General features: G+C 44.0%; 1 protein-coding gene and 2 pseudogenes across 2 annotated transcripts; 2 read left to right on the forward strand and 1 right to left on the reverse strand.

The window, feature by feature from the left end:
- Nucleotides 1–8,819: 8,819 nt before the first annotated feature.
- Nucleotides 8,820–14,246, forward strand: LOC118362189 (ADP-ribosylhydrolase ARH3-like; annotated as a pseudogene).
- Nucleotides 14,247–17,403: 3,157 nt separating this feature from the next.
- On the forward strand, nucleotides 17,404–21,358 carry LOC118362190 (cyclin-dependent kinase 2-interacting protein-like; annotated as a pseudogene).
- Nucleotides 21,359–21,512: 154 nt separating this feature from the next.
- Nucleotides 21,513–27,386, reverse strand: LOC118362709 (uncharacterized). 2 transcript variants are annotated; one of them, XM_052486429.1, is made up of 8 exons: nucleotides 26,260–27,386; nucleotides 25,157–26,080; nucleotides 24,630–24,872; nucleotides 24,328–24,420; nucleotides 23,990–24,139; nucleotides 23,638–23,748; nucleotides 23,387–23,480; nucleotides 21,513–23,269 (listed from the first exon to the last, which is right to left on the reverse strand). In XM_052486429.1, the coding sequence occupies exons 1-8, from the start codon at nucleotides 27,097–27,099 to the stop codon at nucleotides 21,966–21,968; spliced, it is 3,759 nt and encodes a 1,252-aa protein (XP_052342389.1). In that variant the 5' UTR covers nucleotides 27,100–27,386; the 3' UTR covers nucleotides 21,513–21,965. The 2 variants fall into 2 exon arrangements, with proteins under 2 accessions (XP_052342389.1, XP_052342388.1); XM_052486428.1 differs by having other exon boundaries at nucleotides 25,157–26,083.
- Between the last annotated feature and the right edge of the window lie 418 nt (nucleotides 27,387–27,804).

Genomic DNA, 27,804 nt, shown 5'->3' on the forward strand with positions numbered 1-27,804 from the left:
ATACAGAGAAGAGCAGTCTCAGTTGAATGACTAGTCTTGAAACCTGACTGATTTGGATCAGGAAGGTCATTCTGAGAGAGATAGCGGGAGAGCTGGCCAAGGACGGCACGTTCAAGAGTTTTGGAGAGAAAAGAAAGAAGGGATACTGGTCTGTAGTTGTTTACCATCGGAGGGATCGAGTGTAGGTTTTTTCAGAAGGGTGCAACTCTCGCTCTCTTGAAGACGGAAGGGACGTAGCCAGCGGTCAGGGATGAGTTGATGAGCGAGGTGAGGTAAGGGAGAAGGTCTCCGGAAATGGTCTGGAGAAGAGAGGAGGGGATAGGGTCGAGCGGGCAGGTTGTTGGGCGGCCGGCCGTCACAAGACGCGAGATTTCATCTGGAGAAAGAGGGGAGAAAGAGGTCAGAGCACAGGGTAGGGCAGTGTGAGCAGAACCAGCGGTGTCGTTTGACTTAGCAAACGAAGATCGGATGTCGTCGACCTTCTTTTCAAAATGGTTGACGAAGTCATCTGCAGAGAGGGAGGAGGGGGAGGAGGATTCAGGAGGGAGGAGAAGGTGGCAAAGAGCTTCCTAGGGTTAGAGGCAGATGCTTGGAATTTAGAGTGGTAGAAAGTGGCTTTAGCAGCAGAGACAGAGGAGGAAAATGTAGAGAGGAGGGAGGGAGTGAAAGGATGCCAGGTCCGCAGGGAGGCGAGTTTTCCTCCATTTCCGCTCGGCTGCCCGGAGCCCTGTTCTGTGAGCTCGCAATGAGTCGTCGAGCCACGGAGCGGGAGGGGAGGACCGAGCCGGCCTGGAGGATAGGGGACATAGAGAGTCAAAGGATGCAGAAAGGGAGGAGAGCAGGGTTGAGGAGGCAGAATCAGGAGATAGGTTGGAGAAGGTTTGAGCAGAGGGAAGAGATGATAGGATGGAAGAGGAGAGAGTAGCGGGGGAGAGAGAGCGAAGGTTGGGACGGCGCGACGCCAGTTATTGATGAGCAGCACCTCTTCTTTAGGTTTAGGTATCAATGTTATTAACCCCGACTCATTGTAAGAGGAAGAACATTGTTTTTAATACTCTCTAAAAATACTTAAAGTAGGAAGGGTGCTACTTTTTAAGAAAATAACTTGTACAGTTCTGCCGTAATTCCATCAATACTTTTATTTTTTTTTTACCTTTATTTAACTAGACACCTGGTGATTTATTGTTTTTTAGATGTTTGATAGACTCGATAATCTCTTCAACTATGATGGGTTCATCACACTGTTTAGATTCTATATCACTAATATTGTGAACATTTGCTACAGTAGTTAGTGATTTATTTTTGGTCATCTGTAATAACACCATCAATGTTTAAATTATGGATAGTGTTATTTGTAGAGCGACATTTGTGTTTAAAGTGGCTTGCAAATACAATGATATTCATAAGGAGGCAAATAATTAGTAGGAAGATCTTTTGTCATCATTTTGATGTTGCCAGATTGACTTTAGATGCAAGTATACGCTACCTAGCTCAAATTGAGGGCCACCGGACTTTAGCTAGATAACGTTAGCATTTCTAGCTATTTTTGATGAACATTCTAGCTAATGACAACATTGCCATCTGTCTAAAGTAACTTTGACGACATGATAACGCTGGCAAAGTTGTTTCGTACTAAATATTTGACTACTTTAGCAATGTCATCGTATTTCCAAGCAATATAGTGTAATTTAGGTGAAAAAGTAGTTAGCTTCTGACCAGAATGACTGGGTTTATCACCACTCAAATCAAATCAAATCAAATTTTATTTGTCATATACACATGGTTAGCAGATGTTAATGCGAGTGTAGCGAAATGCTTGTGCTTCTAGTTCCGACAATGCAGTGATAACCAACAAGGAATCTAACTAACAATACTAGTATGGCGCCTCCGGTAGAGGGCGGCTTGAGACCGTTTATAACAATATTAATATATTTTTACATTTTTTTATTTATTTCACCTTTAAATTTAATCAGGTAAGCTAGTTGAGAAAAAGTTCTCATTTGCAACTGTGACCTGGCCAAGATAAAGCAAAGCAGTTCGACACACAACAACACAGAGCTACACATGGAATAAACAAACATACAATCAATAGTACAGTAGAAAAATCTATATACAGCATGTGCAAATGAGGTAGGATAAGAGAGGTAAAGGCAATAAATTGGCCATGGGGGCGAAGTAATTACAATATTGGAATTAAACACTGGAATGGTAGAATGTGCAGAAGATGAATGTGCAAGTAGAGATACTGGGGTGCAAAGGAGCAAGATAAATAAATAAATACAGTATGGGGATGAAGTAGATTGGATGGGATTTTTACAGATGAGCTATGTACAGGTGCAGTAATCTGTGAGCTGCTCTGACAGCTGGTGTTTAAAGCTAGTGAGTGAGGTAAGAGTCTCCAGCTTTAGTGATTTTTGCAGTTCGTTCCAGTCAATGGCAGTAGAGAACTGGAAGGAGAGGCGGCCAAAGGAAGAAATGGCTTTGGGGGTGACCAGTGAGATATACCTGCTGGAGCGCGTGCTACGGGTGGGTGCTGCTATGGTGACCAGTGAGCTGAGATAAGGCGGGGCTTTACCTAGCAAAGACTTGTAGATGACCTGGAGCCAGTGGGTTTGGCAATGAGTATAAAGCGATGGCCAGCCAACGAGAGCGTATATGTCTCAGTGGTGGGTAGTATATGGGGCTTTGGTGAAAAAACGGATGGCACTGTGATAGACTGCATCCAATAAGTCACCTTGTCCTAGAGATTTACAGGGTTATTGCAAAGTCCCGCCAGGGTAAGCCTATACAAAACACAGACCTTATTTTAAGTGTTTCTCAAATCCGCTATTGGGGAAATTGAATGATGGAAAAAACTAGCCATTTCACTGTTTGACCGCTGGGTTTTATGGGTATTATTCATACTGTGGTACCAAAGATTTTTATAACTAAACCAAGGTAGACCACAGCCCGTCGTTTCAAATGGGGACAAATGAAGTCATAGTGGCAGAACAAGCAAGAAGGAGGACAGAGCCAAGCATGAGTTAGCGAGATCCTGTTCGCGCATTGTAGCATACATTTGAATATTTCCGTTAGGGAACGCCTACTCTGTGAAGTGCCTACTCTGTGAAGTGCGCATGTGCAATAACTCAATTCGCCTTTGCACTCCTGCACAATGAACTTTTTAAAAACTTTAGTCAAGGATAAAGTCTACAAAACTTAGTTCACTGTTCGTAACATAGTTTTGGGAACAGAAAACTGTATTAATATTAAATGTTTCATCGATGAGAAAATTAGCAGAATGTTGGCCAAAATCCATCTCGTTCCATTTTCTCACACTGCCGGACACTTGGCTTATTTGGTAGTGAATGGAAATGCCAAGCAGATGCTTCACATTTATACATCCGGTGAAATATCGGTCTCATTGTTCTATCTGTGGAAAGAGAAATAGTGATGGTGTCTTTTTGTAGGCACTAACTACTCCATTGTTCGTTGGACAAACCCTATGAGGAAAATGTATGTCATTTTTGTAGGGGTTTTGGATAAACGTCGACAATGAGGTCTGTGGTAAACACAGGCTTAGGAGAGCTTATACATTTTGTTTTATGAGATAATCTTCATCAGCAAACTTTACTTTTTGTGAATTTTGAAAAATATATGTAATAACAAGAAACAAATCAAATAAAGGCTTCATATTTCATAAAGTCATGTTAACTGAAAGCTATTATCTCACAGAAGAAACCGTATAAGATCTAAGCCTGTGAAATGATCAGATCTTATTTTCTGCGTTTATTCCAAAACTGTATTCTTTCCCCATTCATTTTTCCCATAGGGACGGCTGAACGAACCAGAGATCATTTTTTAAATGGTTTTATGACTACAAGCTGGCGAGTTCTTAGCTACTGCACATGCAGCAGCTACTCTTCCTGGGGTCCACATAAAACATACAAATATACTGAACAAAAATATAAACACAAAATGTAACCATTTCAACGATTTTACTGAGTTACAATTCATAGAAGGAAATCATTCAACTGAAATAAATTCATTAGGGCCTGATCTATGGATTTCACATGACTGGGCAGGGGTGAAGCCATGGGTGGGCCTGGGAGGGCATATATATCCACTCATTGAGGAGCCAGGCCCACCCACTGGGGAGCCAGGACCAGCCAATAAGAATGAATTTTTACCCACAAAAGAGCTTTATTACAGACCGAAATACTCCTCAGTTTCATTAGCTATCTGGGTGGCTGGTGTCAGACAATCCCACAGGTGAAGAATCCGGAAGTGGAGGTCCTGGGCTGGCGTGGTTACACGCGGTCTGCGGCCGTGTGGCCGGTTGGACGTACTACTAAATTCTCTAAAACGACATTAGAGGCGGCTTATGGTAGAGAAACAAACATCTAGCAACAGCTTTGATGGACATTCCTGCAGTCAACATGCCAATTGCACGCTCCCTCAAAACTTTAGACATCTGTGGCATTGTGTTGTGTGACAAAACTGCACATTTTATTGGCCTTTTATTGTCCCCAGCACAAGGTGAGATTAGAGTATTGCTTTATTAAACACAGTTTGGGAATTGTTTTATCACAGCATGCAACATCAATGTCTTACAATGACAGAACATGCAACAATGTCCAACACATGATAAAAATAATAAAAATAAATAAATAAAATAACACATTAAGACAAAGGCACACGCACTAACCATAGTATCCATGAAATAATAGTCTTATTCAAGTGCTGTTTTCTATCCTTCTCTGGGGAAAATAGGCAACAACATTTTCCAATAGAATGACCTTATAACACAGTTAATTAATTACACTCATTAAAAATCCTCATGGCTGTGGGTAAAAATGACCGTCTGAACCTCTCTGTGGAACATCTGGGCATCTGCTACTGAAGCTGCTCCTGTGTTGCATTAGAGAGCTGTGGAGTGTGTGTGTGTGTGTGTGTGTGTGTGTGTGTGTGTGTGTGTGTGTGTGTGTGTGTGTGTGTGTGTGTGTGTGTGTGTGTGTGTGTGTGTGTGTGTGTGTGTGTGTGTGTGTGTGTGTGTGTGTGTGAGTCACTGTCCATGATTGTGTGTGTTTTTACTTGCAGCCTTTTTTATGAACATGTCCTGTATTGATTCCAGGCTGCAGCCAATTGTAGCACTGGCTTTGTTAATGATTTTGTCAAGCTTGTTTGTCTTCCTTAGCTAAATTTACTTTTCAGCACACAATGGCATAGGTCACTACACTCGCCACTACACTGCTATAGAACATACGAAGCATTTTGTCACATACACTAAAATATCTAAGCTTCCTTAAAAAGTACAGTCTGGATTGAGCTTTTTTGTAGAGAAGTATTCTTTCAGTTCAGTTTGTTGTCCACTATTACACCCAAGTTGTCACATCCGCTTCCACTACGCCCTCTTGTGTTAATCCGGTGTCGTCTTAACCTGCAGTTCTCTCCCTGTACACTCTCTCTCTCGCTCTTGGTGTGATTGTGTGGTTGGAGACAGTTGTGCTGGAGTCAGAGCAGATCGCTACCAGCTACAACCTGTTCCATAATCAAGACCTCTACAAATACTCATTCCTGCCACTTCCACTCTGCCAGATTGTAATCTCTGCTCATTACCGCTCTGTTGCTGGCTCCTGTACCACATCTCACCACCCAACCACCTTGCTCTGGACTTCACTCACCACCACTGCCTTGGATTCCCCTCTGGACCTGTTTACCCTGTTCAACTCCAACTTCACTCTACACTTCTGGGTTTTCTGCAATTTATCTGAGCTACCCCGGTTCTGCACTCCACATCTCTCTGTGTACAATAAACATTTTGGGTTCATTCATCCCTGTTTCCGCATCTGAGTCCTCTCTTGGGTCCCCCTGTGTTCGCGCTGTGAAACACAAGTACTTCAATAGGGCCAATCTCTTCACAATTAATAGAAATGGGATTAATAACATCTTTGTGAAATGGTGTGAGACCAATTACTTGGACCTGAATGTACTGAAGATCAAGGAGCTAGTGGTAGGAAAAACAAAGGACTCCGTCATATCCCTGTGATGAGCATTGTCTCCTCTCATGACACAGCTTACTATAGCAGAGTCATCAGAGAATTACTGTAAGTGGCTCAGTTAATTCTTGTGTGTGAAGTAATTTGTGTAATGTAACGGCTCTCTTCTATCTCCTCCTCTGACGAAGAGGTGGAACAAGGATCGGACCAAAATGCAGCGTGATGATGATTCATGATATATTTTAATGAAGGAAAAACTATACATGCAGAAACTACAAAATAAATTAAATTAAATAATGAAAACCGAAACAGCCCTATCTGGTGCAGGTACAAAGACAGGAACAATCACCCACGACACACTCAAAGAATATGGCTGCCTAAATATGGTTCCCAATCAGAGACAACGAAATCACCTGACTCTGATTAAGAACCGCCTCAAGGCAACCATAGACTTTCCTAGACAACACTAGTCAACCACAATCCCAATTCCTACTAAAATCCCAATACAAAAACACACCACAAAATAAACCCATGTCACACCCTGGCCTGACCAAATAAAGAAAGAAAACACAAAATACTAAGACCAAGGCATGACAACAAAAATAATATTTACACACTATTCATGGTTGATTTTGCAAATATGGGCATGGTTGTTAAATGTTTTGAAAAATTAAACCTCCTGAGACTGCGTTTTATCTATCTGAACATTTTCTTCACTCTGTCTGGAAACAAGATCCCCAAATACCCGAGGGGAAATGTCATTATCACCACATCATAAAATGTGCTATTTTAGTTAAAAAGGAAATTACAGAAATTGTGCCTATGGTAATTTTATATAACATTTCACATTAATTGTATTTTTTCCATGTTTTTTTTTGTTTTACTATTTTGAAGTTTTAATTATATGTATTCATCGTTGTCATGTTTAAATGTCCATATATGCCTTGATGATAGTCAGAAACATGTATTTACCAAATCAAAATCTTAATATTTTACATTACTTTAGAAATTATCTTAAGAACCAGTATATAAGGTTCAGATTTGGGAAAAATCATCAATATCAATTGTAATGTAATACACCCCTGCCTCAAAAATATGTACCATGATGGTAATAACTTAGCATTGTGGTAATGACAGAGTGTGGTGGAAATTATAAAATAAAGCAAAGCAGTTCGACACATACAACGATACAGAGTTACACATGGAGTAAAACAAACATACAGTCAATAATACAGTATAAACAAGTACGATGTGAGCAAATGAGGTGAAATAAGGGAGATAAAGGCAAAAAAAGGCCATGGTGGCAAAGTAAATACAATATAGCAAGTAAAACACTGGAATGGTAGATTTGCAGTGGAAGAATGTGCAAAGTAGAAATAAAAATAATGGGGTGCAAAGGAGCTAAATTAATTAATTAATTAAATACAGTAGGGAAAGAGGTAGTTGTTTGGGCTAAATTATAGGTGGGCTATGTACAGGTGCAGTAATCTGTGAGCTGCTCTGACACGGGTGCTTAAAGCTAGTGAGGGAGATAAGTGTTTCCAGTTTCAGAGATTTTTGTAGTTCGGAATTTTTGTAGTTCCAGTCATTGGCAGCAGAGAACTGGAAGGAGAGGCGGCCAAAGAAAGAATTGGTTTTGGGGGTGACTAGAGAGATTTTTGTAGTTCCAGTCATTGGCAGCAGAGAACTGGAAGGAGAGGCGGCCAAAGAAAGAATTGGTTTTGGGGGTGACTAGAGAGATATACCTGCTGGAGCGTTTGCTACAGGTGGGAGATGCTATGGTGACCAGCGAGCTGAGATAAGGGGGGACTTTACCTAGCAGGGTCTTGTAGATGACATGGAGCCAGTGGGTCTGGTGACGAGTATGAAGCGAGGGCCAGCCAACGAGAGCGTACAGGTCGCAATGGTGGGTAGTATATGGGGCTTTGGTGACAAAACGGATTGCACTGTGATAGACTGCATCCAATTTGTTGAGTAGGGTATTGGAGGCTATTTTGTAAATGACATCGCCAAAGTCGAGGATTGGTAGGATGGTCAGTTTTACAATGGTATGTTTGGCAGCATGAGTGAAGGATGCTTTGTTGCGAAATAAGAAGCCAATTCTAGATTTAACTTTGGATTGGAGATGTTTGATATGGGTCTGGAAGGAGAGTTTACAGTCTAACCAGACACCTAAGTATTTGTAGTTGTCCACGTATTCTAAGTCAGAGCCGTCCAGAGTAGTGATGTTGGACAGGCGGGCAGGTGCAGGTAGCGATCGGTTGATGTCGTCTGCGTAGAGGTGGATCAGAGACTCACCAGCAGCAAGAGCAACCTCATTGATGTATACAGAGAAGAGAGTCGGTCCAAGAATTGAACCCTGTGGCACCCCCATAGAGACTGCCAGAGGTCCGGATAGCAGACCCTCCGATTTTGACACACTCTATCAGAGAAATAGTTGGTGAACCAGGCGAAGCAATCATTTGAGAATGCCAAGAGTGTGTAAAGCTGTCATGAAGGCAAGGAGTGGCTATTGGAAGAATCTCAAACATAAAATATATTTAGATTTGTTTAACACTTTTTTTGGTTACTACATGATTCCATATGTGTTATTTCATAGTTTTGATGCCTTCACTATTATTCTACAATGTAGATAATAGTACAAATAAAGAAAAACCATTGAATGAGTAGGTGTCTAAAACGTTTTACATGTAGTGTATACATATTAATATTGCGCTGTTAAATTAGATCTTAGAATGTTCAGGCACTAACCGCTTTGAATAGAGGGGCGTTGTGTACTCGGTGTGGAAGGCTACTTGGCGATATTACGCTCCGCTGGTTGTCTGAAAAGCTCTGCACAACATGGCTGTCATGGAGGTGCGGTCAGTGGGAGCTGGAGGACCAGCCTCTTTGTCCTGGTTCAGCGGTGCACTGGTTGCTGTGGTGCTGGGAGACTGCGTTGGCGGATCATTTCAATGTGCCATGTGTCCATGAAAGTCATTTGTTTATTGAAAAAAAATGCTCACGTTAAATCTACGATTATCACAAAGCATCACTGTGTGTCCCAATCTTCATATTACTTTCGCTTCCAACAACAAGCACGAGGAAACAGCGCAATAACCTCTCTTCCTGCGACGGTGAATAGGCTATATTCAGTAGCCTATATTATGTTTTATTGTTACACACCAGATAGGTGCGGTAAAATGTGTTGTTTTACATTGTCAGGCATAGTAGTACAGTGCCCCTGGAGTAAATTAGGGTTAAGTGCCTTGCAAAGGGCCTATCGACCGATTGTCGGGTAACGTTTTCGAACCAGCAGCCTCTTGGTACAACCAGACGACCCTTTTTGAGCGAACCACTGTGCGCTCCCGAGTGCAGACAGTGATCACACCAGCCCCAACTCATCGAACAAAGGGAGAAAACGCACCAGAGTTTGGAAAACAAACGCTCCAAACCAATTCGGTGTGAAAGCCCCCTAATGTGTAGGTCTACAGTACAAATACTCACATTTATCACCATGCATCTACCTCCCCTAAGCCCTATCAAATGTGTGCATTGCTCAGAGCAACATTAAGCAATTTATTGAATAGAAAAAGGCTACACATTTATAGCTGTCTTCTGTGAATGTGCCCCTAACCCCAATATCACACACCCATCACCACATATTCTCATGTCGTCATCATATCGTCGTTGTGGTTTCCCCTCAGGTATTTTACATTACGTGATGACACTGCCATGACACGCTGTTTAGTCCAGTCTCTGTTGACCAGGGCAGGGTTCGACTGGGCAGGGTTCTACGAGCAAGACATGGCAAGCAGGTAAAGTAGACAGAGGTCTGTCTGCATTACAGTTTCAGTACTGTTCATACGCACCTATTAAGCATCTATAAATTATATTTAAAAATAATATTGCTTTTCTCTGCAGGTTTGCAAAGTAGCAGGTGTAATCCAGGTGTTGAGGAAGCTTGAATCTCCATACTTGAATGATCTTCCAGCCAGGACTGGCTCAGTTCAGTGGTCGTGGCTCATTTGGGAATGGTGGTGCAATGAGGTTAGCGGCTCAATAAGTACAGCTGTACTTCTGTATATCCTCTCTCTCTTTCTCTCCCTCTCTTTCTGCTCCCAGTACTCCAGGCTTGGTGCGAGGCTGACCCACTCTTGTTCTCTGTGTTACAATGGAGCAGTACTCCAGGCCCTAACGGTCCACCTGCGCTTACAGGGGCTTTGGAACTGCCATATAAGTTTATTAACAAACTCATTTTATAGATGGAGGAGGTGGAAGGAGAAGATGCTGCTCACAGTGACGCCAGAGTGTAATTACTTTCTGTCACACCCTGATCTGTATCACCTGTCTTTGTGCTTGTCTCCACCCTCCTCCAGAGGTCGGGCCATCTTCCTCGTTATCCCCAGTGTATTTATACCTGTGTTCTCTGTTTGTCTGTTTCCAGTTCGCCTTGTCAGGTCTTACCAGCGTGTTTTCCCATCTTCCTGCTTTCTCAAGTTCTGTTTCCTAGTTTCCCCAGTTCTGACCATTGTTGATGAATCGATACAGGAGACCAAGTTGAAACACTGGACAGGGTGGATCAGCTATAGTAAAGACAGTTTATTTTATAATGTAGAGATATCTGGCATAGCGTGCACGGACTCTCGTTCGTCCAGCTCATAGGGAACTTTCAGAAAAGGGCCCCGATACATTGTGTACAGTCATTTTATTCATGGGTATGACGTAGGTAGATTCTGGTAGATCAGGCCTCTGGTAGGATGCTGGTAGGTGATTGGCAGTTCCCTCCGGACTGGTGTCGGCGTCCCATTGGCAGTTGGAAGAGCTCTTTGTCTTCGGAACCCATCCCCAGGAGAGGGAATGAGTGTGTGTATGTGTGTGCGCTCTTGTCTTGGCAAGTCAAGTCTGTGTGTCCTCGCAGTGAGTGTGTGTATGTGTGTGCGCTCTTATCTGGGTGTCCTCGCAGTGAGTGTGTGTATGTGTGTGCGCTCTTATCTGGGTGTCCTCGCAGTGAGTGTGTGTATGTGTGTGCGCTCTTGTCTTGGCAAGTCAAGTCTGTGTGTCCTCGCAATGAGTGTGTGTATGTGTGTGCGCTCTTGTCTGGGTGTCCTCGCAGTGAGTGGGTGTAATGTGTGTGCGCTCTTATCTGGGTGTCCTCGCAGTGAGTGTGTGTATGTGAGATATCCTGTATGAGGCCTAACATGTTTTACTGTTAAAATACGTTGTTATGTGTTGTCTCAGTTATAGCAATGTAATAGCAGTAAGCTGGTCTTTGCATAGGGAATAGCACTTCATTACACCATTCTGCCTGCCCTGACCAGGAGCCCCGCTCATTGTCTGAAGTCAGCGCAGCCTGCCCCGGGACGTCTTCCTGTGGGCTCGGAAGTTCGGAGTACCAGGACCTCCGGGAGGTTTTCAGTAAGGCCCAGGTCACTTCACTTCCTCCGCACCGACACTATGATTTTGTGATCAACCTTCTCCCAGGAACCACACCACCCAGGGGACGACTGTACTCTCTGTTGGGTCCGGAGACCAAGGCCATGGAGACCTACATCGAGGACTCCCTAGCTGCCGGGTGTATCCGTCCTTCTGCCTCCCACACCGCGGCAGTGTTCTTCTTTGTGGAGAAGAAGGACAAAACCCTACGCCCATGCATTGACTACCGGGAGCTCAATGACTTCACGGTGAAGAACCGCTATCCACTACCACTCATTGCCTCGGCCTTCGAGCCGCTCCAGGGGGCCACCAAGTTTCCAAGTTGAATCTGTAGAACGCCTACCATCTGGTGCGGATACAGGAAGGGGACGAGTGGAAGAGTGCCTTCAATGCGGCCATTACGAATACCTGGTCATGCCATTTGGATTCACCAATGCCCCTGCTGTGTTCCAGGCCCTGGTTAGAAACATTCTTCGCCTCATGTTGAACTGGTTCATTTTCGTCTACCTCGATGACATCCTTGTTTTCTCCCACTCAGCCCAAGAACACATGCTCCACATCCGACAGGTCCTCAATCGCCTACCATCCCCTTCCTTGGTTATATCATCGCTGCAGGAATATACAGATGGATCCCAGGAAGGTGAGAGTGGTGGTGGATTGACCCCAGCCTACATCCAGAGTGCAGCTGCAATGTTTATTGGGATTTGCCAACTTCTATCACTGCTTTATGTGGGGTTACAGCACCCTGGCTTCCCCCCTGTCTGCACTCACCTCTCCCAAGATTCCATTCACATGGTCTCCAGCTGCTGATCGGGCGTTCTGGGACCTCAAGCACTGTTTCACCACTGCTCCCATATTGGTTCATCCTGACCCGTTCAGTCAGTTTATAGTGGAGGCTGATGCTTCGGAATGTCAGAGTGGGGGATGTCCTGTCCAAGCGTTCTGCCCTGGACCTCAAGTTACATCCCTGTGCCTTCTTCTCCCATCACCTCAATGCCACGGAGAGGAACTACGATGTGGGGAATCGTGAGCTTCTCACGGTGAAGATGGCGTTGGAGGAGTGGAGACACTAGTTGGAGGGGGCGGAACATCCGTTTATTGTGTGGACAGACCACAAGAACCTGGAGTATCTCTGCACCGCCAAGCGTCTCAATTCCAGGCAAGCTAGGTGGGACCTGCTTTTCACCTGGTTTAACGTCTCAATCTCCTACCAACAAGGATCCAAGAATATCAAGCCAGATGCGCTGTCACGGCGCTATAGCCCCGTGGCTACCTCCGGTACTGGAATCCCCTGCCCTGAGGTCGAACCTTCAGGAGGCGCCTCACCGTGTACGACAGTTGGCCGTCAATGATACTTACACAGATAGTACATCATTGGGATTTGGCTTCAGCATACCATTTTAGTTTAGAGGCTGAGAATTTGACATGTAGTACTAATGTGCAGTTAGAGAATGAGAACTTCAAACATAAGGGGATGCCTTTTTGAGGGTGCTTGAAGAAATAACTGATGCATGGAGGAGAGTTTTTGGTTCTCAACTTTTCTTTCCTCTTGTCCTAACAAACATCTTTCTTTTCTGTTTTGCATCCAGCCTCAACGAGCCAGAGTTCCCATTCTGTTATCGTCTGCACAGAGTCAAGGACGTGATGGAAAGGAATAGCGTCAGTATTGAGGAGGTCATATCTGATCTAGGTCAGTATTGACTCATGGAGTAAATACATACTATATTTATCACGTTTCAGGTAAGACCCAAATGCAGAATGTGTTGAAGTAACAATGTTTATTACAGCAACAGGGGCAGGGGAATGACAGGTCAAGGCAGGCAGGGGTCGATAATCCAGAGTAGTGGGGCAAATGTACAAAACGGCAGGCAGGCTCAAGGTTAGATCATGCAGAGGTAGGTAATCCAGAGCAGGGGCAAAGGTACAGGACGTCCGGCAGAGTGATCAGGCAGGCGGGCTCAGAGTCAGGACAGGCAAAGGTCAAGACCAGGACGGTGGGAAAGAGCGACTAGGGAAAAGCAGGAGCTGAGACAAACCACTGGTTGATTTGACAAACAAGACGAACTGGCAACAGACAAACAGAAAACACAGGTATAAGTGTAATGGTGAAGATGAACGACACCTGGAGGGGGGTGGAGACAAGCACAAGGACAGGTGAAACAGATCAGGGCGTAACAATATTCAGTGGTGCCATTATCCCTCTGTCACAATCGTCGTAAATACACAAATCGCAGCGTGGAATCGGTTCGACATATTTTATTGATAGTCAAACACACAAAAAACAATAAAGAATAAACTATACGTGAAGCTCAAACAATGCTCACAGGCAACTACACAGAAACAAGATCCCACAAAACCCAGTGGGGAAATGGCTGCCTAAATGGCTGCCTAAATATGACCCCCAATCAGAGACAACACTAAACAGCTGCATCTGATTGGGAACCATACCAGGCAAACAAAGAAATACATACTAGATTACCCACCCTAGTCACACCCCGACCTAACCAAAATGGAGAATAAAAGGCTGTCTATGGTCAGGGTGTGACACCCTCTAAGATTTTTGTTAACTCTAAAGATCGGCTTCTTTCTGTGTTTGAACTTAGGCAATAGCATTGCAGCCCTACACTCTGTCCCCACTGCCATGTTCTGTGTGCTGCACTGCCTGGAGCCCCAGGATGGTCTGCCCAATCGCTACATTGGCCTGGAGAGGACAATCTGGCCTTGGGGGAGAGGCACAGACACTATCGCCTGCATGCCAGGGGCCATTGCAGGGTCACGTTATGGAATTTATACTATCCCCAAATCTAGCAGAGGTGCTGTGAAGGGGCAGAGGATGCTGATATGAATACTTAGTACCTACAAACTCTGTACCACTAGGCACCGACTGAAGGAGACTCTGGGACCAACAGTCTGCCAAACACAGCAGCACACAGCCCCCTACTTATACAAAGGGACTTTGACCGAGATAAACATACAGTCATGACTGAAAATATTAGCACCCTAGATAAATTATTAGCAAAAAAGCCCTCTTCAATTGAAACCACAGGTTTTTAATGTGGTTCAAGTCTGGAGACTGAGATGGCCATTGCATCTCTTTGTGGATTTTGATGTGTACTTGGGGTTGTTGTATTTCTGGAAGATCCACTAGTGGCCAAGTTTCAGCTTCCTTGCAGAGGCAACCAGGCTTTTGGCTAAAATTTCCTGGTACCCGGTTGACCTTAACAAGGGGCCCAGGACCAGTGGAAGTTAAATATCCCCATAAGATCCACCACCATATTTTACAGTAGGTATGGTGGTTATTTTCTGTATATGCATCCTTCGTTCCACACCAAACCTACCACTGGTGTGCCTGGCCAAAGAGCATTATTTTCATGTCATCGAACAAATGTAAATGCTTGGAGTTTTCTAAATGGCAATGTCACTTGGATTGAAACCAGTGCCATGGTCAGGTGACATGAAAATAGAGCTCTTTGGCCTCGCACCAGTGGTGGGTTTATAATCGAAGGAAGGATGCATATGCAGAAAAAAAACATACCTAGGATTTCAAGGATCTGGAAAGATTCTATATGGAGGAATGGTCTACAGTCCCTCCCAATATGTTCTCCAATCTCATAAAACATCTAGAAGGGCTGTGTCGTTGTCCTCAGAAGGGAGCCCTATCTTTTTGAGGGATTTAAAAAAAAACTTGTTAAACAAAATCTTTCTCTGAGTAAATGTATTAGTATAAAGACATATCATTTCATTTTTTTGCATGCAATATAGCTCGGTATTAGTTTCAGGTTCATTTTATACTGTCTTTTTTGCTCATCTTTATCAAGGGTACATTGATAGTGTCACGTCTACTTCCACTCCTCCCCTCCGGCATTCGACGTTGTAGGTTTACTAATCACCTGTCCAGGGAACCATCATTACGGCACCTGGCTTTCATCATTACGCACACCTGGCCTCCATTACCTCACTCATTACCTCCCCTTATCCGGCACTCCCTCAAGTTCCTTCCCCAGGCAGCATGGTTTCTGTTGTTCATGTCTAGATGCTACTCCTGTGTTGTATCGTTATTTGTTATATTAAATTGACCACCTGTTTCTCGACTCCCATCGTCGACGTTACAGATAGCTATTACATACATCCTCTTATTCTGTGGTCTTCCTTTTGCCATCTGTTGAACAATTAACGTGAACTCACTCACTTTTGTACATCGCCCTGGTCTGTACAATTGACCTTATTTTAGTGCCCAAAAAACACAATACTTCCAGATCAACTGTAATATCGATACCAATGTAAAGCACGATTTCTCCCCTTTCCAACAAAATCAATGACGAGACCTTCATGATGCCCATCTCTGCATGATTCAAGAAGACAACGAGCTCCGTCGGGTCTTTTTTTAAATGACAGGTGGGGAAGCTAAACCTATTGCGTGATAGTGAGAAGGAGAGATGTTGTGTGGGGAAACAGCTTTTTTCACTCGATCTGTCCAACTTATCAGCTTATCGCCTCTAAAATGTAAATAAAACACTATAAAGAGTCTATATAATGTGTCATTACATACCTATTTGAAGGTTTGTGTCGAATTTGAATCAGGTTTTTAGGGCGGTGCTAAAGTGATCTTCAGAAGTAAACAGCAGCTTTTGAGAGTCATGAAATCTTGCAGTGATGATGCAAAAAATGACTAGGTATCCCCCTTATCCTGTCCCTTTCTTGTTTTTAAATGGTGAGAGCAGTGCTACACCTGGTGGAGAGAGGCTGTAAGACAGAATTAGTTGATTTATGCGCATGTACGTTACGCCATGACACGTCACGATGTAACGTACAGCTTCTCCAACACTATAGAGCCATTACTATGTCAATCAATGCTGGAATAGAAATGTAGTTCACACACCAGATTTTGATGTCAACAGTGTCGCTACAATCCCATTTGTTTTCTTTGCAGCCTCGTTTGAATGTCGCGGTTGCGCACATTTGTACGGAATGGGGTTAGCGTACCTTAGTCTGTCACGAAAAACCTAATTTCTAAATTTAAAATGAGTTACTATATGTCTTCTTTTTGATAGAGAAAATAATTGAATTAAAAAAAAAAGTAAAGTAAAAAATTGTATGATGTATTTGTGTGTTTATTACTGACAATGTAAACCAACATCTGCGAAATACAAGCCGAGTACTTTCTTTGAGTTAAAGTACAGGAGAGATAATTAGATGTTCCTCTTCTGACAATCCTGAGCAGTAGAACTTTCAGAAATTGAATGTGACAGAACAGGAAGAACCTGCGAGGACAGGTGAGGTGAAGGCTTCCGACTCTCGAACGCAATGATCACGAACATGCCAGGGATGATTCTGGCTCAGTGGGAGTAACATTTTTGGCCAGTACCCTGTATATTTCCAAGTGTATTATTTATTCCTTGTGTTATTTTTCTATTATTCAATTTTTTCTCTCTCTGCATTGTTGGGAAGGGCCCGTAAATCAGAATTGAACTCTTACAGGCCACACCGCTAGTGTCGCGTGCGCGAGCGTTGCAAAATACATTTAGAAATCGTGTAACACGGAACCCAAACCTTCTGCGCGCGTGCGCCATCGTGCATAAATCTATTTTGTCCCCCACACCAAACGCGATCACGACAGGCAGGTTAAAATATCAAACCAACTCTGAACCAATTATATTAATTTGGGGACAGGTCGAAAAGCATTATACATTTATGGCAATTTAGCTAGTTAGCTTGCACTTGCTAGCTAATTTGTCCTATTTAGCTAGCTTGCTGTTGCTAGCTAATTTGTCCTGGGATATAAACATTGAGTTGTTATTTCACCTGAAATGCACAAGGTCCTCTACTCCGCCAATTAATCCACATATAAAACGGTCAAACGAATTGTTTCTAGTCATCTCTCTTCCTTCCAGGCATTTTCTTCTCTTGACTTTATATTGCGATTGGCAACTTTCATAAATTAGGTGCATTACAGCCACTGACCTCGTTCGTTCGTCTTTCAGTCACCCACGTGGGTAAAACCATTGAGGAGATGGCACGTAGGTACCTGCTTCTATAAACCAATAAGGAGACGGGAGAGGCAGGACTTGCACCGCGATCTGCGCCAGAATAGAACTGATTTCTATTTTACATGTGTGAGCAGTGTGGGTGCAATAATTGAATAACATAGATTTCTAAATTTATTTTGACCTGAGCTGTGTTCGAATACCCATACTATATACTGTTAGTTCATTTTAGTAAACAAACAGTTGAGCGTACTAGCGCTTCGCCTGTCTGCCGGAAGTTGATGCTGTTGTTATGTAACCTCTTGCTAGTTTGTTAGCATAACAAATTAATACCAAGACTTTGGGTGTGTTGCTAAATTCAATCTGGAATGCCAAAGTGTGTTTCTCTCTCGGAGCGTTCAGAGCGCACACTGGATGCTCTGGCTGAGGAGTATAGGGTTGATCCAAGCGTTCTGACCTCCCAACTGCAGTCAAGCACCTAAGCTAACTTGCTAGCTACTTCCAGTCACAAATGAGAGAACACCTCACTCTGACCATTTTACTCGCCCTAGCAGAGCTGGTTAGGCAGTTTTCATGTTATCCAGAGTGTTGGTGACTGTAACTGTGCTGCTGTCAACAATTTAATTACGCTTTTCTGCTGACGTTTACTGACACTGGCCACATTCAACGGCTGTTGAGCGTGGCACAGTCAGACAAGTGCTCTGAAATCAGAGTAGATAGCCAGAGCGAATTTACAAACGCACCCGAACAACTATACCACTTAGCTAAGCTATGATTGACAGGGTTAGCCATAGTAGTATGGCGGCCCTGGAGCAAATTAGGGTTAAGTGCCTTGCAGTCGGATGCCAAGCAGTTGCCATACCAAGTGGTGATGCAGCCAAACAAGATGCTCTGCAGCTGTAGAACCTTTTGAGGATCTGAGGGCCAATGCAAATATTTTCAGCCTCTTGAGGTGGAAGAGGCGTTGTCGTGCCTTCTTTACGACTGTGCTGATGTGTGTGGACCATGTTAATTCCTTAGTGATGTGGACACCGAGGACCTTGAAGCTCTCGACCCACTCCGCTACATCCACGTCGATGTGGATGGGGGCGTGCTCGGCCCTTCGTTTCCTGTAGTCCAGGATCAGCTCCTTTGTATTGCTGACATTGAGGGAAAGGTTGTTGTCATGGCACCACACTGCCAGGTCACTGACCTCATACCTATAGGCTGTCTCATCGTCGTCGGTGATCAGGCCTCCCACATCGTGTCGTCAGCAAACCTAATGAGGGTGTTGGAGTCAAGCGTGGCCACGCAGTTGTGGGGCAAGTTTCAGGTGGCAAATTAATGGTCATTTGCACCAGTATGTAGGAGGGAGATTCCAACATGTGAGAAGAGGGCATGGGATAAAGGAGTGTGTAGTTTCAGTTTCATTTGTGGGGGGTGGCCATATAGCTGGGGATCAGAAATGTCCTGTACGAGTGAGACAGTTTGAAGTTTCCAGGGATTCATGGGCCCATGTCAGGGCTGGACCAGTCATTATAGGTAGCAGCAGACAGGTCCAGTGCTGCTGGAGGGTCCCCTAGTGCAGGGACAGGCAGGGAGTCAGAGGCACGCAGGGTCACTGGCGACAGCTCGTCAAGTAGCTCTAGCTGGTGTTGATCTGGTGGCGGTGAGGATCAGGGTCTGATCAGCAACATGTGGCGATGCTGGGGAAACCCTCTCCCCGGCTCAGGCAGCCAATGCCGACTCCAGCAGCATCGCCACGCGATAGCGAGCACCAGAAATGCACCATAAACCGATGCTTGTAGCAGTTGAATTCCTATATCTGGCGGCTGGTCATCTGTCCCTGGGGATGGCTCCCTGAATAGGCCTCGTCTCGCCAGACTCTCAGTGCTTTCCTGAACACACTCTTTTGGCACATCTTTCTGTTCTAACTCTGGAATTTGCTCTTTCCCTCACAAAACATACAATTCTTTCCACGTCATTGGCACTTCTTTTATATTGAAAACCCATCACTCAGCGTGACAGGTCCCGTTATTTCTTCTAAAGCCCGTGTGCAGTCCAGTCGCAATGAAGACGATTTACCTTGTAGAAGGTTATGTTTTGTCCCTGTTAAGTCGTACGGTTTACCACAAACACGGCATACATCAACATATTTTGATGGGTTTTAATCAGCGGTTTCACGGCCATCCTCACGCACTGTTGCACCTACAACACTAATCTAGTGAGTCCGCCCAAGCAAGGCATTTGATTGGTTTGACGTGTTACGAGTCGTCAATGATTTACACCGGGTTCTTACCCCTTTTTAGCAGATTTTGTGCCATGGACTTCCCGTTTAGGAAAGCCTGGTTATCAATGAGGCTATTGATGAGCTAGCAAACTAGCTACTAGCTCTGGTCCAGCTTCAAATGACATCATTGACCCAGAGGTAGCTAGCTACATCCAGAGCCACATATTTCTAAATATATGGCTCTGCCTATACATCAATAGAACCAAAATGATAGCTATTAAAAAGCCTTCCTATGTCAGCTGGTGAATAATTTGCTATGTTTTGTTGTATCTTTTATCTATCTTAATATAAAATACTAATCTACTATCCATTACCTGGTTGTTAATAAACTACCACTTCCCATATATTTGGCCACATCAGATGCATACTAGGCAGGCACACTCTTTGGCCAAACATAAAAATGTATTTTCCCCAGTACAAGGATCTGAGATGACCACTCTTGGCAGAAAGTCTCAGTCTACAGTGACTGGAAGTGCAAGAAAAGTTTAAGACAATGTAGCTGACTGGCACAATCTGATTCTGAAATGGGACCGACTGAATGATGATGGATCCACCATTGAAAATAAAATTGTCAATCTAGGGTTGACAATGTTTAGCGATGTCTTGCTTGACAATAAATGGAATTGGGAGGAAAGTCATGCTAATGTTAAATGGCAATCTTCCTCATCACTTTAAAAAAAAATCTGTTTAACATAAAGAGATGGAAGTCACGATGGAGGATCAGGACACATTTAATTCAGAGAATGCATTTGGAAACAGTAGTGAACTACAAGAGTTGCTAAGTGTCATGGACAAAATGGTGAATACATCATTTGTGCCATGATTGAACAGTATCAAAGACTGTGGAACAATCAGCCAAATTTTGATTAAGGATTGTTCCACCTTTCTCTCTGGCAACACTAACAATTGTAGCCTGATTCCAGATCTGTTCATATTATTTTGCCAACGTAATGTTAATTATCACAACAACAAAAACAGATCTGAGACCAATATACAATTGTGCTGTCAGTGTCATTACTGACCATTTTCTCTTTCCATTAGACACATATTGAATACAAAAATTGATAAATTAGTTTAATCTGAGAAGGGGATCATTGATCTGGAGAAATTCCAATATGGAACAGGAAGACAAACTCCTTTGTTTCAGACCTGGCCTACATCACAGTTCGATGAGACTTTCCATCAGTTTAAGATGCCTTGTGCTTTGAAAATACATGTAGGATCCAGAATACACATAATTCTGGACTAAAAAATGTTATGAATTGCTTTTTAGTTCAGGTGTAGGCTTACGTTTTTTCTGGGAAACCGATCCTTGAGGTGTTTTTATTACGAATCATCTAGTGCCTTCAGAAAGTATTCATACCCCTTGACTTTAATCTATTTTGAATTCAGGCTGTAACACAACAAAATGTGGAATAAGTCAAGGGGTATGAATACATTCTGAAGGCACTGTATGTTCCATGACAAGTAGGTTTTGTGTAATGTCACCATGTTTATTTCAGCTGAGGTCCCCTCCAAGCGCTACGAAGCCTACAAGCGTGACCGGACTCTGAAGCAGGCCATTCTTCAGGAACTAGCTCACACAACAACCTCTCAATGGTGCTCCTCTCCTGCAGGCTGTATCAGCCGTACATAGACAACAGTGCAAGGCTACTGTTAGAGGGTCTTCTTTTAGAGACAGCGCATTGACAAATCTAACATAAATTGGAACATTTTTTTCATATTGGAATGGGATTATATTCTGTGTATGGACTTTAAGTACAGTAGCCATACAACTACTGTATGGATGTTACAAAGGAACTCGCATGCACTGAATGAAGCACAGCAATGCTGCTGGTTTCAACTTTCCGTTAAATAAAATAATGATTTGTTCTCACATTCTTTATTAAGAGGAAAATGAGCTAAACTGTACAGTATATGAAATGGTTGTACTGCAACAATGAATCACAAATGAAACATGGAAATGAATAAAACCACAACTTTTACAATTTCTTTTAAAGTTTCCCCTCCATTGAATAAATGTCCCATGGTATTACAAACCTATTTTATGTTTGGAAAATGTTACACCCAAATATATAAAAAGTAATAAAATAGTGCAACTTTTTTTAAACTGCTTTTGATATTTATCTACATATAAACATATCACAAACAACTAAACACTTTTAAGGAAGGGCTATTAATTTGTCTAAATATGAAAACACCACATTGAAAATAATGTTTACAAATTCATAAAGAACACTTGGAATACAATAAAATCCACCAGAAGTAAGAAATCAATATGGGTGAAGTTGAGGGGGTTGAATATGGAGAAACAACAAATCACTGCTGTGTTTTCCCCTCAGCCTCAATACCAAGCAGGGCATGGACTGCTTCCAGAGGGACTCCTTCAGGGGCGCGGATGTGCATGGTGGTGCCGTCAGGCCCGTTGACGATGACGATGCGCTCAGAGGCCATGTCGCCCTCCTGGCCCTCTGCTAGGTGCATGGTGAGCCCCTCGGTCTGGATGTAGATCTCCTGGCCTTCCTGGGTCTCCTGAACCACTACCTGGCCTCCGCTGGAGACAGCCTGAGTCAGACCACTCTCCTGGACCAGGGTACAGTTGGGCTGATGCGGCTGAGTGCTACTACTCCTGGGCTGCTGATCTACTGGGACTGGGTCGGTGGCCAAGGCCTTCTCTAACTCTTTCATTTGATCTGCTATGTCAGTGGTGCTCAGGACCTCAGTTGGTTCTGTACCAGACACACCCTGACAGGTCTCCATGGCCTCTCCTCCCGCTGAGTCAACGGTCTCTGTCATGCTGTTGGATAAGTGATCCTGGATCAGTTCCATGGGTGTTACGTTAGTCTCTGGGTTAGATGAGACAACCTGTGGTTTAACGACAGCAGTCTGAGTGGCTTGAGGGCCCATGTCACTGGTGCTCAGGACCTCGGTTGGTTCCGTACCAGACGCATCCTGACCTGTCTCCATGGTCTCCTCTCCTCCCGCTGAGTCAACGGTCTCTGTCATGCTGTTGGATAAGTGATCCTGGATCAGTTCCATGGGTGTTACATTTGTCTCTGGGTTAGATGAGACAACCTGTGGTTTGACGATAGCAGTCTGAGTGGCTTGAGGGCCCATGTCCCTGGTGCTCAGGACCTCTGTTGGTTCCGTACCAGATGCATCCTGACCTGTCTCCATGGTCTCCTCTCCTCCCGCTGAGTCAACGGTCTCTGTCATGCTGTTGGATAAGTGATCCTGGATCAGTTCCATGGGTGTTACATTTGTCTCTGGGTTAGATGAGACAACCTGTGGTTTGACGATAGCAGTCTGAGTGGCTTGAGGGCCCATGTCACTGGTGCTCAGGACCTCGGTTGGTTCCGTACCAGATGCATCCTGACCTGTCGCCATGGTCTCCTCTCCTCCCACTGAGTCAATTGACTCTGTCATGCTGTTGGATAAGTGATCCTGGATCAGTTCCATGGGTGTTACATTTGTCTCTGGGTTAGATGAGACAACCTGTGGTTTGACGATAGCAGTCTGAGTGGCTTGAGGGTCCGCGGGGCTCTTGGTGGGCGCCTGAGTTTGTGGTGAATTGTTCTTCATGCTTGTTGATGCGGTATTCTCTACTTTGGCCTCACTGGATTCTGAGAGTATGCAGGGAAATGAAAGCAGAAAAAAAATGTGTGATCTTCCATGTTTTGGTTAGGACATATATCAAATATCTATCCACAGGTTGTTAGTAGGTAAAATATACAACATACCTATTTTGGAAGTCTCAACGCCGTTCTGATGAATTTGAACACCAACCCGGTTTTCCATTTTAAATCTCTTCGTTGGAGGTAACATTTTAGAATTCTGGGTAAAAAAAAGAAGAAAACAAAAGACTTTCATCAACCTAAGAATTACCTTTACATTTTTGCATCTCATAACAATGAATTACTATGAAAAATATATATAATTCCATAACAGCAAGAGTAGAGTTAGTGTGCAGTCTAAATTAAATGGTGCTTACCTCCATGTAGCGGACATTCTTGGTTGCCATGTTGGTGACATTCTGCTGCATTGGAGGGTTGAGGACTTTCAACCTGTTCACCTCATCGACGATGCCAAGAGATTTGGCAACCTAAGCAACATGATTTGCATTAATGAACAATTTTACTCTGTACATTTGGTTTCCGAGACAGAATCAATTTGCTCAATGCATTTGAATACATTTCAACTCCCAGTGTAGTGATACTAATACTGAGATGTCTGTATAGTATTTTATGCATGGAAGTTCTTTATTTGTAATCTGGCTATGACGTTATTAATTCCCCCCAAATGTATAGTTTCATTGAATTGAATAAAATAGCTGTACTTCTTACATCTACATTGTGGACCTCCAAGGCCGTGTGGACGCCCTGCTGAGGGTTACTGATATAGTCCCGGGCCATCTTCTTCACCTGGCTGTGGAGCTGCTCAAACTCCCGGTAGACATCCGAAAACTGGGCTTTGGGTTGCCTCCCCTTCTCCACCTGACGGTTCATGGAATACAATTATTCAGTAAACCAAAAACTACAACTGTGTCTTATTCGATATTTGCCTGTTGCTAAAAATGTACGATAAAGTGCATTCAAACATTGTGTAGCAAAAACAATGTATTGTGTAAATTGTTTTATTGGCGTGCAACTGTTTCTTCAGGTGGTTAGCGTGGTGACCTTACCTTCATCAAGAGGAACTCCCAGACAGTCATGACCTTAGCCAGGCGAGGGAGCACAGTCTCCATCAGTTCTTCATTATCACACTCGTGTGTCACCTAGCAAGGGAACAAGTGACATAAACAGTGAAACAACTTATGTGTTCAGAGATTCATGTTATACTCACAACATTGCTAAATACTCATGTGTTTTGCATTATAACAACTACATTTTGTTTGTATATTTAACACTTGTTTTTAACTTCATGTAGAAACATTCCTAGCAGCAACCGCTCGTTGAAAGTGTTCTGACTCCTAATTTGATGTACCTCTTTCAGCCGTGCTTTCCTTCGCTGGGCCTGCTGCTCCACACTGGCTACTCCCCCTCCTAGCTTTGGGGGTCGGCCCCGTCGCCCCCGTCTCACTGCTGGGTGTGCTGCCACCGTCGGCAGGCCTTTGGTAGGTGGTCTGCCCCGTCCTCTGGGCCTCCCTGGTCCCCGAGCCTGGACCACTACCTGGCCCACTGCCTGTCTGGTAGAAGCTGCTACTCCTTGGGCTGCCGTGGTATCCACCTGTGAAGGTACAATCCGTAAAAACATTATGGACTGGTTTCCCAGACACAGATTAAGCCTTAGTCACAGGCTAAAAGCTAGTTCAATGGAGATTTTCCACTGTGCTCGATTTGTTGTTGTTGTCTTGGACCAGGTTTAATCTGTGTCCGGAAAACCAACACCATAACAGACAGACATCACCATAATATTAGCTTTCGGCTAAATTAGCTGCAGGTTGTCAACATTCCAATGGTATTCGTTTGTCAACATTTGATTATACACAAGGTAACTTTCTAGCGACTTACTTTTTGTTGAGTGGTTGAAACAGCCGTTTTCTCTGTGGCATCACTTTTCTCAGGACCGGATGTATTTTTAACACTGTAGGCATTACTCTCTTCAGTTGGCTTCTTATGTTCAGCCCCAGTGCCTGCTCTCTTACCAGGGCTGTCCGTTTTTGGGGTCCCTTCAGGAGGGGACTTCAGTTCACCGTGAGAGGGATTCAGCCTGTAGTGTCTGGACAGACCTCCGTGGCCTATGTAAGCTTTATCGCACGTTTCACATTGAAAGGCCTTCCGCTTGTGACTGTAACTCATAGATGCTGCTCCCTTTTTACTATCCCCGCCATCCTCATCTTCCTCCACACTGATCTCAGAGTAATCATCAGAATCTGACTGATGGCCCTCAGCCAAATCCTCTGTCTTGATGAACTTATAGTCCTTCACCTTGTACTTGGGCGGTCTGGACACCCTCCCGGAACGGGTTTTGATATTCGGTGCCTTCTTCACTCTGGCTTTGACCCTTTTAACTTTTTCCACTGTGGAGGCTGGGACAGAGACAGACGTGGTGGCAGCAGCGGTGGCAGGTTTAACTGCTGTGCCGTTGACCGGGGCCTTACCAGAAGGCTGCTGGACTGGGGTCTGAACAGGTATGGGCAGTTTGTGCACAATGGGAACCAGGCTGCCAACCACAGGGGTTGAACTCTGCAGAAGCAGCTGAATGGGAGGGTCTCCAGGGTTCTGCTGTAGGAAGTACTGTTGCTGTCCAACCATGGGTGTGATGTGGATGATCTGGGGGCTGCTGCTCACACTGCCATTTGTAGACACTTTGACCTGCTGGCCTTGACTCGTCAAAGGCAAGTTCTTCTGTTGGGGGATTGAAATGGTAGCCTGCGTAGGTCCTTTCACCTCCTGCTTTCCAGTGGGCATCTGGACTTGGATTCGGATGGTTTCCTGCTGGTAAAATATAAACAATAACATCTGGATAGTAGATTTCATAGCATCGGATTAAAGTGCTATGATCAAATGTTATCTTTTCAAACACAGAATTAGACAATTGAGCATATTAAATATCGTGGAAATTCATATGTGCAATAATTTAATAGAAAAAAACTCATCCAAAAAGTAGTTACCTTTTTCGGGACCAGGCGCGTACCATTGTGGGACTGAAGTGCCACTTGTTTCGCAACCTTCTTCAGCTGCTGTGATGCATTCTGCATAGTGACCAGTGGATGTGGGCTTCCTACTGTAATCTCTGAAGCTGCAACAGTCGTGAACAAGCCAGTTGTGGGGTCCAGAGTGGTCACAACCTGCTCCGATTCCTTGGGTGTCTGGGCCATGGATTGCTGAGATTTGATCACTTGCTCTAGCACTTGTTGCAGCTCATTGGGAGCCAGTGCTGTACTTGGAATCGTATACTGTGTCTGTGATGAAGTAGTAGGGAGTGTTTTGATTACTTGATTTTGTTCAAACAGGCGAACAGCCTCACTCTCTGTCACTGTGACAAGCTGCTGTTTGGCCAACTGCTCCACTAGCTGTTGCTGCTCCTCTGCAGTCAGACCTGATCCCTCAACAAAACTACCGTCTGGTTGCACATAAATAATGGTGGTTCCAGGTGCGAGAGCGTTTACAAAGTCAGCACTGACTGTAGAATACTCTGCACCATTTGCAATACCTGAAGTCTCAACAATAGACGTTATGTTTTGTTCAGGTTGTTGTTCATTTCCATCAGTTTGGCCGACAACCACTTGGGAGTCCTTTGCAACGAATGTCTCCTCTTTTGTGCAGCTTTGCAGGAAATCTGTCAAGCCCTGCGCTTCAATACATTTATCGCCGACTTGGTTCTGGTTTTCCAATTCTGTAGAGGTTTCATTTTCTGGCAATCCAGAAACACATTGAACTTGATATATTGTACCATGATCTGCCCCTGTTGTTGTACTTGACACATCGCTCTCATCCTCGTTGTCCGCCATTTTGACTGTTGTAGCTAGCAGGCTAGCTAGCAAGCTAGATATTCATGTGCAATACCCGAAACAATCGATAGATTAGGTAACTTGAATTTCGATATTTTCTTACAACCCTATGAGTTAGTAATAAAAACGACACAGAGGTTACTGCAATTGTAAAAATATATATGTTGAGGATAGTGTGAAACGATGCAATCATTAAACGCTACAGAAGGTAGCTAACCGCAAAGACAGACGTGAGCAGAGTGGCTGCTGGCTAGATTTTTTTTCTCCAGCGTGTGTCATTTCCGTAGCCGGTCATTTTCTTCTTCGGTGGGGTTTATCGGCAGTTGGCATCCAACGTTGTGGTGCATTACCGCCACCTACTGTAGTTGAGTGTGGGCCAGAGACTGACAAACTAAAGCCAACCCCGTTTCTCTTTAAAAAAAAGAGAACAAAATATTTGAGGCTGTATCTAATGACGTTCTCCTCAGTATGCTTTGAAATTCATTTCCTGTATCCCCTTCTCCCTCATACTGGATCTCAGCCTCTCTCTTTCCCTCTCATACTGCCCACACAGTATCAGTACATGCTCCACTGTTTCTGTTTCCTGGCAATAATCACACATTCCTGTCTGATGATTTCCTATCACATTTAAAGTATTATTCAACTGTCTGTGACCCACTCTTAGTCGTGTAAAAATAGCCTCTTCTGTCTCTTCCTGCCGTCCTC

Source organism: Oncorhynchus keta, chromosome 29 (assembly GCF_023373465.1).
Source record: "Oncorhynchus keta strain PuntledgeMale-10-30-2019 chromosome 29, Oket_V2, whole genome shotgun sequence".
Lineage (NCBI taxonomy): Eukaryota > Metazoa > Chordata > Actinopteri > Salmoniformes > Salmonidae > Oncorhynchus > Oncorhynchus keta.

What these genes read in the sequence shown, in the direction of transcription:
- LOC118362709 (XM_052486428.1), bottom strand. Translation starts at nt 27,099, where the DNA reads ATGGCGGACAACGAGGATGAGAGCGATGTGTCAAGTACAACAACAGGG. An exon ending in CGCGCCTGGTCCCGAAAAAG is followed by an intron (nt 26,084 to 26,259) that starts GTAACTACTTTT and finishes ATATTTTACCAG; the next exon opens with CAGGAAACCATCCGAATCCA. An exon ending in TGGAGGTCCACAATGTAGAT is followed by an intron (nt 23,749 to 23,989) that starts GTAAGAAGTACA and finishes CATGTTGCTTAG; the next exon opens with GTTGCCAAATCTCTTGGCAT.